The 9,306-nt window shown below is 38.9% G+C and overlaps 1 protein-coding gene across 1 annotated transcript in view; it reads right to left on the bottom strand.

Moving 5' to 3' along the window:
* Positions 1 to 211: 211 nt before the first annotated feature.
* The window catches only part of LOC107571976 (transmembrane protein 132E-like), a 56,206-nt gene continuing 47,111 nt past the window's right edge, over positions 212 to 9,306 (bottom strand). The window contains exon 7 of the mRNA XM_016258376.1: positions 212 to 3,920. Coding sequence (XP_016113862.1) covers positions 2,850 to 3,920 — 1,071 coding nt within the window. The 3' untranslated portion in view covers positions 212 to 2,849. The remainder of the gene's footprint in view (positions 3,921 to 9,306) is intronic.

The raw sequence follows: 9,306 nt of genomic DNA, 5'->3' as shown, positions 1-9,306 counted from the left end.
TGAGTCTTGATTATAAAATAAAACAGCAGTTTTGATAAGAAAATGTAATTTTTTTTGTCTATTGATTATTGTTAACAAACAGCAGTAGTCTTTATAAATAAATTAGCAGCTGTCTAGACAGCTCAGTAGGCTCATTAGACAACTATTGTTTGGACACAGCATTATAATACAAAGTACATCATCAAAAAAAAAACCCACAACACCACGTTTATGCATTGTATTTTCTTTAGTACTTACATATAAGGAGGGAAATACAACAGTTGTTTTCTAGGGAGGATACAGGATGTTGTAACAGTGCTCTGTACATTAAGGGTGTGGCAGCACAAGGCTGACAGTACCGTGCTTCAGCAGGTCAGAGAGTACAGCTCAAATCTACACCACAACACAGCATGTGGTCAAGGCAAAGGCCTAGTAGCAGCTCCTCTTGAGAAAAAATTAAAGCGCAGATATCGCAACTGCTGTTTCATTTACATACATACATCAGTTTAAAGTAGAAAACAATATGAAACCAAAAATGTCCTGATAGTGATGTTACACTTAGGAAAATAATTTTAGGAAACAGAAAAGTGTATGAGCTGCTACCAGAGACTTGCTAGTAGTGATATCGAGTCTTACGTACCCCATCAGAAGACTTTAATAATACAGTGGAAATTATGTTTATTTTGATCGTACAGTTGAAAAGTTTACATTCAGTTCTGAGCCTCCATAAAGGTCAAGTGTGGGTCAAACTAAACCACTGACCAACACTCCAACTGTCTATCAAAACCTAATACCTCGACATGTTACATCATTTCATCACACGTCATGACTGAGGGTTTACTCATCAGAATCCTTTGAGAAAAGGGTGAAGGGGGTTACAAATCAGAGGACAAAGGTGGAGAGGTGTCAGTAATACGTTTTCTGTGACTTTTATCTGGAGTGCAAAGGACCCCTGATTAAACTAGGGGTGAGTTTAAAAAATGTTATAATAAAATCTATAAAACAAAGAAACAAAATATAGGTGTTCCTTCCTGGTTACAGGAAAATGATTAATAAGACTATTAAAACAAACTCATGGGTAAATCCTGCATGTTTCAAATACAGCACAGTGGAAAAATAAACATTTAATACAGTGCATGAATTTAGACGTCCTGAAGAAACTGAGGGGGGCGGACTGTAACCCTGAAACTAACTTGTGATAGGTCAGCAGCAAAACAGATTTTTTTTTTTCGTGCCTCACCACAAAAAAAGCTTCCAGACCCGTTACCAGCTTACCCCTTTCTAAACTAGTAAATGTTTAACATTTCGGGCTTGATCTACTGTGCTACCGCATTTTCTTTAACAAAGCTCTAGCGAGCTTCAAAGTTAAAAAGAAATAAACAAACCCCAAAACCTGCAATTTACATTGTGGCAGATGTTACATCTAGTTTTGAGATATTTCTTGGTATATTAACGAAAGTAACCGTGGTGGCTATATCGATATCTGGGGCGGATCTACTTCAACACAATAATCAATTTGCATAGCATTTTATCCTTACCAGAGATCTTAACTCTATTACCACCTGCATGGGAATTCATGGTGAGATCAGTAAAGAGAGAGAAAGAGAAAGAGAAAAGAGAGCCTCACTGAAATTCAAGTATCTGGCTGCCGAGTCCCTATATGGCATCTGCCTCCCCTATTCCTCAGGCTAACTGAGTAATCAAGAGTTAAGCTTCAGCAGTCGTTATGTACTGAGCATGGTATGTACATAGGAGGGAGGGTCTGGCACATGCATGTAATGCATGGTAACATGATATGTCCTCTATTATCATTTATGTATGATTAGATAATTCTCACAATACAAACATATACAAAGTAAAAAAGAAACAAAAGAGTGCTAATTGTGCCTCCAAATCTCCATTCATGCAGAGGAATGTTGGAGAAGATATCTAACTCCACAATGTACAAGCTCCTGCCTTTCCCATGCTGACACGTGTTTAATTGAGATACAGACTTCTGTAGAGTTGCCCCTGCTTTGGCCCTTACCAATGTGGACAAATGTGGTGTCAGCACAGAGCGAGGTTGTGACGATTGAGATCCTTTTAATAAGGCATTACACTTAACCAAGACAGTGAGAGAAGCAGAGGTGACATCCAGATTGAGAATGAGTATGAAATACCAAAGACAGAAGAAGAACTAATTCAGCAACCAAGGCATGTGTTGAACCAAGATAACACTGAAAAGAGGGGCAGGGGGATAAAACCATTCAACATTTCCAACACTGACAGAAAGAATCCATGGCACGTTCTAACGAACGTCCCTGACAGTGTCTGTGTCAGGTTTATCAACAATGGCATGAAAATGATCCATCTTAAACACAAATCTGGGACAAAAGTAGAATCTGCACTTCAAAGGCCTCTTTGTTGGAGAAGGATCTGTTGAATTAAAAAAAGAGAAGAAGAAGAAAAAGAAGAATGGACACAGTGCCAAGACTCCAGGCATTCCTCTGAGAAAGATCCTATCCACAGTAGGGTGACCACACATGATTGAGTACTTCAGGAATCCATTTTGATATCAGTGTTCACAACAGAAATTCTATGTTTCCCTTAAAGATTGTACACTCACCCTTCTACTGAGCAGCAATCATACACACCGCTAAAGCCATTTTTGCTAGAATCCCTTAGACTCGTCTTTGGCTTCCCTGGCAGCGTCATGAATATTTTTTAGTTCGTACAAGTGTCAATGTGTAAGGGAAACAGCACTGTGCAGAAAACCCCAACAAAACTGGACATTGGGCCTTGCTTGTTTTTCTTGTGAAAGATACCTCCTCTAGAGTGAAAATTAAGAGAGAAAAATAGAAAGGAACGTCTTTAGAAAGCACATAGCCCGGTCAGGCTATTTCCTTTATCCTGCGCATGTAGTCGTGCAGTTCCTCTGGGTCCTGAAAGCCCATGTCTTGGCATACCCACTGAATGTCCTCTTCGTTGGCAATGGGGATGGAGTTGTAGGGTAAATCCTCCGTGGGAAGAGTGAAGGTGGTAAACTTGACACGCTTGCGTTTGGAGGTCGGTGAGCTGGCTTCCTCTCCGTGGTCTTTGGTGGAACCTCCGGAGCTGCCATCTCCTCGGCCATGGACTTGGCTTTGTACACTAGTCTGGGAGCTGCCGCTGCTGTGGTGGTCCCCATGACAACAAGACTGTACCCCCTCCAAGGTGTTGCTGGGGCTCTCCACCGTCTGAGGCGAGAGATCGCTCTGGGTGCGCAGGGGCTCTCCGTTACCCAAGAACACCCAGTGGTGGGAATGGTCCATGTTGGCTTGGCCTTCAGGAGGGATGCGCTTATGGCGATACTTCAACACAAACACAATACAGTTTATCAGAAAGACCAGTATGGCGAGACAAAACACCCCAAGGAGAGCATACATGCCTATCTCCAGGTCGGTCATGCTACGGGGACTGTGCACAAATTCGTCATCCTCCTCGTCTTCTTCGGTTGGTTCCTCTGGATTGCTTACTGTAGGAAAGTTGGTGTAATCGATGGGCACACTTGCGGGCTGCTCATTAGATGCTTCATACCCTCCACCACCTGCGTTGGAATCGATAACGGGCCTTCTCGTGTTGGCAGGCATTCTAGTGTCTATTTCAGTCTCTGTATCCACTTCCTCCTCAGAGTCTTCATCCGGTCCAAAGCGGACTTTGACGAACACAGGAGAAGAAGCAATGACACTCTTGCGTTTAGTCTTCTGGCAGGTTTCGCTGATGGTCATCTCCACGTGCACTACCTCTCCTGTGCCCTCGCCTTCGGCCACGATGACTGGCCACCGCTGTTGAGGTTGTTGAGCCACTGTAACCACCTTATCGTCTGCTGTGGTGGCATTGAGGTTGTAGTCTTTTGGGTCATACATACTCAGGGGGGCGGCGGTATTGTCGCTGTAGTAAACCCAGATGGACAGACTGGCCTCCTACAAACACAAAACGAAAGAAATTGTGAGCATGAATTCAACCCTTACACACCCTGTAACAGTTAATTTTTTTAACCTGGCTTCAAATTCTTTGGTGCCTGTGATGCATTCTAAATGGGGTTGCGCATGGAACAAGATCGTTTTTTGAGTTAACACCATTGATTATTGTGTTGTGTTGACTTAAACTGCTTTGGTGAACTGTTTCATCCAGTTAACTAAAAAAGAACCAGTTCGCAAACCGGACATCACTCCAGACTGTTTGCCTGAGGCTATAGATTACAGATAATAATGTTGTAAATAATGTTCAGTTTCTTGCACAGACTGATCGTTTCACTTCAGACCTCAATATATCGTCAAGAGCCAGGGGTATTCATTTTGTGTTCTTTGATATGCTTTTTTTATTATGAAAAATGGGTAGCCACTAGGGGTGGGAATCTTTCGTCACCTCACAATTCGATTCACGATTCTTAGGGTCATGATTAGATTAAAAACGGATTAATTATTTTTCGATTTTTAATCATAGGCCTCCTACAAACACAAAACGAAAGAAATTGTGAGCATGAATTCAACCCTTACACACCCTGTAACAGTTAATTTTTTTAACCTGGCTTCAAATTCTTTGGTGCCTGTGATGCATTCTAAATGGGGTTGCGCATGGAACAAGATCGTTTTTTGAGTTAACACCATTGATTATTGTGTTGTGTTGACTTAAACTGCTTTGGTGAACTGTTTCATCCAGTTAACTAAAAAAGAACCAGTTCGCAAACCGGACATCACTCCAGAATGTTTGCCTGAGGCTATAGATTACAGATAATAATGTTGTAAATAATGTTCAGTTTCTTGCACAGACTGATCGTTTCACTTCAGACCTCAATATATCGTCAAGAGCCAGGGGTATTCATTTTGTGTTCTTTGATATGCTTTTTTTTATTATGAAAAATGGGTAGCCACTAGGGGTGGGAATCTTTCGTCACCTCACAATTCAATTCACGATTCTTAGGGTCATGATTAGATTAAAAACGGATTAATTATTTTTCGATTTTTAATCATGATTCACGATTTTTCATCACATTTTTTGTGCACACTGGACAACAAATGCACCAGTATTTTGATACAAAACACACCAGTCTATAGTATGGGTAGTCCTGACTCAAGAAATCAGTGTTTCCTATTAACTATTAACCTCCTAATAAATAAAAAATATTTGGGATGTGCCCGAATCCGAATAATACCATGTTCAGAAAGGAAATGACTTCGGCAGTACTTACCACATATTTTACAAGATTAGATGTTTGTCAGTGGTGCTCAAGATCTTCAAATCATTCGCCATTGTCCTATCAGTCATCTCTTCTTACTCTGTTTATGTGGTAAGTTAAATTTTATGTACTGTAATGTTTTTTTTTGTTCCGACAACATCAAGTTATTATTATTATTATTATTATTATTAAATTAACTAGAAAAAATGATTTTGGAAATTTGTGAATCGATGCGAATTGGTAGAAGACTGAATTGTGATTCATGTGTGAATTGATTTTCCCCCCACCCCTAGAGGCCACTGACTTGCATTTTTTTTTAAATCACCAAGCACCACAGTTTCAGTTAAAAATCTTTACTGTTCTACTGAAGAGAAAAAGTCACTTGCTGCACATCACGGATGGCCTGAGTGGCAGTAAATTAACTGCAAATTTTCAGTTTTGGGTGAACTACCCCTTCAACTTTACACTCTCTTTAATAAAAAACATGAGTAGCACTCACTGATGCGAAATAATTTTGAGTAGCCTCTAAAGTCGTAGCTGGGTGGTATACTGTATGTACAGTACATTCAAACAAAACAATGATTTTGAATTTTATGGTGTTATACATTGTCAACTTGTTGCTCCAGGTAGATGTCTGTGCAGGACTATTTTTTTAGTCCCGTTCCCGCCTGCTTCCGCAAGGTTATATTCCGCACCCACCCGCTCCCACTATATATTCACTCTTTGCTCACCCGCTGTCTGCTAAGAATAATTTTCTTCCCGACCCGACCGCTCCCGCTAAATTTAGATCTCATTTCCAGAATCTCACATTTAAATTTCCGCTACTGAAAGAAAGAGAGATAGGCTAACAAATAAAAGTGTAGTCTGCACAAAATTGTATGTTATTTTATTTTTCTTGTCAACAGTCTTGAATTTATTGACTTTGACTTAAATTTATATTAATTATCTTAAGACACAAAATTTGTTTAATATTTTATGCAACACAGTATGAAAAAAGTGTCAGAGAAAAAATTTTTTTTTTAAAAAATTGTATATCTTCATCTTGTCAGGATACAATTCGTTTAACATTTACAAAACAATATTAAAAAGTGTCGTAGAGAGAGAAAAAAAGTATGTTGTACAAAATAAAAAACATTTAGACTTAAATTTATATTAATTATCTTAAGACACAAAATTTGTTTAATATTTTATGCAACACAGTATGAAAAAAGTGTCAGAGAAAAAAAAAATTTGTAAAAAAATTGTATATCTTCATCTTGTCAGGATACAATTCGTTTAACATTTACAAAACAATATTAAAAAGTGTCGTAGAGAGAGAAAAAAAAGTATGTTGTACAAAATAAAAAACATTTACCACCGGTACAGCTTGCTCTGAGCATCGTTATGCACATGCTGCGCACAGACCCCGCAAATAAAACGTGTGACGCAGAAAGCATGCGTGCAGCGCGTGCATAACAGTCCGAGTGCAGGCTGTACCGGTGGTCAATAAGAATAAAGCGCAGATATGCTGTTCTGAATGGACGTCGGGAACAGGATTTTGTTAGACCTCCCGTTCAAATTACACCAGAGTTACCGACCGCTACCGCGTTTTATTTGGGAATTTAATATTGGGAATGCAGACCTCTAGCTCCAGGTGTGCTATGCCAACGCTAGCTCGGATGTTGCATTAAGGGGATCCTTAATGCAACATCAGAGCTAGCGTGTTAGCATAGCACACTGTTTCAAATGCTAAAATGTTTTACAACTTTTGGTAACACTTTAACTTAAGGGCCCATTCTCACTATTAGCCAGTTGCTTATTAGAAGTATATTGCTAGCATATTAGCTGTTTATCAGTACTTATAAAGCACATATTAACGCTTTATTCTGCATGACCATATTTTAGATCTCTTAATTCAACCCTATACCTTAACTTAACCACTACCTCAATAACTATTATTAAGCAGCAAATTAGGAGTTTGTTCAGGGAAAATTCCCTTTACAAACTCTTTACAACAAAGAGATTATCAATACTGTAAGTGTTACCATCTTCATCTCCTGACTTTCAAAAAAACCTTTAAATATTCATGATCTTGAGTTTACTGGTCCATACAAGACTGTCTTGAGCAAGCAACATGCAGCTAACATCAGAAGGGCTTGCATGCTTTGACTGTTAGAAACACAGGCTGAGGGGAAATAGAACTGGCACGACGCTTGTGTTCTTGTCACCTCTTAACAAGCCTAAGCTTGACAGTTGCCTTCCTGCTTGGCTCTCTGCTAAAGGAACAGCACAACACCTTACACCTGTTGGCAGGCAGACAAAATGAAACCACTCTGCCAGAGTGCTTTTAGTCAGAAATGAAGTGTTGCTTTGCTTTTATATTCAGGAAGAGAAGTATTTATCTGGCTCCAGTCAGCAATGGCCTGTTGTGAGGCTGTAAAAAAAACTATTCTGTCGTGTCACTAACTTCAAGGTTGTTCTGACATTCGGGCTCAGGCTCTGTCAACGCTGCTTGTCAAGATGAAGAGAGTCTTTGATATGCATGATCTGAATAATACATTGAAGACGACATGTTGTCCTCACGGACCTTTCGAGATCACTCTAGCCACTAAATAAAATGTCATCAATCACGAATGGCCCTTGATTCTTGAAGCTTCAGTCTTTGGGAGATGACACTGTAATTTTTACATGGATATGCCATTAAATTTCTAACTGGTAAAAGTGTTTGAGACCTATATTGAAGGTAATTTTGTATTCACTGTATGTAACAAACTACAGAAGTAAAATGTTCAAGCATCCAAGACACTTGGAACTTTGAAACAGAATAATCGCTTACACCAGCATACAGCAAAATCAATTATTTAAGGCTGCTGGTGAGACAAAGGAAAGGGGCATCTAAAATCTAAAAGAAAGAACAAGAAAATCGGTAACACTTTATGTAAGAAGCTTCAATTTGTTAAGATTAATGCAATCATGAAAAATATTGATAATATAGGTGAATATTCATCTTTACAGATACTGTTTAAATTACTTTATTAAATTACAAATTAGTTTGGATAAATTAACATAATTTGATATATTATCAACATACTTGAATTAACAGCTAATAATATAAGATAACACTTTAATTTGGGACTGATTCCCGTATTAACTACTTGCTTATTTGCATGCACATTACTAGTATATTAGCTGTTTATTAGTACATATAAAACACACATTAACGTCTTATTCTGTACAACAATATTCTACATCCCTTAATCATACCCAATACCTAAACGTAACTACCTTACTAACTACAGTCAAGGGAACTGGAATGGCCATAGCAGAAGCTTGATTTTGTGCCCAGTGACCCATTTTTTGAGTTGTTTTTAAGGTTTGTTTTTGGATTATTGTCCGGTTGGAAGATCCAAACATGGCCCATTATACGAATTCTAACAGAGTCAGTCACGTTTTGATTTTATATCTGTTGGTATTTGATATAATCAAAGATGCCATGTATCTAAACAAGATATCCAGGACCTCCAGCAGAAATATAGGCCCACAACATTAAAGATACAGCAGTATATTTCATTGTACACATGGGGTACTTTTTATCCCTGTGTGCACCAAACCCATCTTGAGTGTTTGTTGCTAAAAAGTTTTTTAGTTACATCTGACCATAGAAGCCAGTTTCATTGAAGTTCCAGTCATGTCTGATAACAGAATATGCTGGGGATTGTTTTTGGATGAGAGCATTTTCTTTTCTTGATTTTTTTTTCTTGAAACCCTCCCAAACAACATGTGGTTTAGGTGCTGTTTGATTTTTATTTTTTTTTAAGGTTTTCTGACCCTGAGACTCAACTATTTTCTGTAATGCCCCTTACCATAATCGCGAGCTTCATCTTTCAAAATAAATGTAAAGACAGTAAATAATGTCATTAGTTTTACCATCAGTTCAAGCCCGGGAACAGTCGCGTGACAGACACAGTGATGACGCTGGTATGTGTTTGCAGCACACAAGCCACGGTTAAGACAGCTAACTATACTGTGATGTGACCCCCCCCTCTCTCGCGCTCCCTCTCTCTCTCTCTCTCGCTCTCTCTCTCGCGCACACCCACACATGATGCGCAAAACTCCGCATTTGAACAGTCAATAGCAAATACTTAAACTAA

This window comes from Sinocyclocheilus grahami, unplaced genomic scaffold, assembly GCF_001515645.1.
Source record: "Sinocyclocheilus grahami isolate Dianchi unplaced genomic scaffold, SAMN03320097.WGS_v1.1 scaffold1676.1, whole genome shotgun sequence".
Lineage (NCBI taxonomy): Eukaryota > Metazoa > Chordata > Actinopteri > Cypriniformes > Cyprinidae > Sinocyclocheilus > Sinocyclocheilus grahami.
The sequence above is the reverse complement of the archived record's forward strand: the minus strand, read 5'-3'. Positions and strand labels throughout refer to the sequence as shown.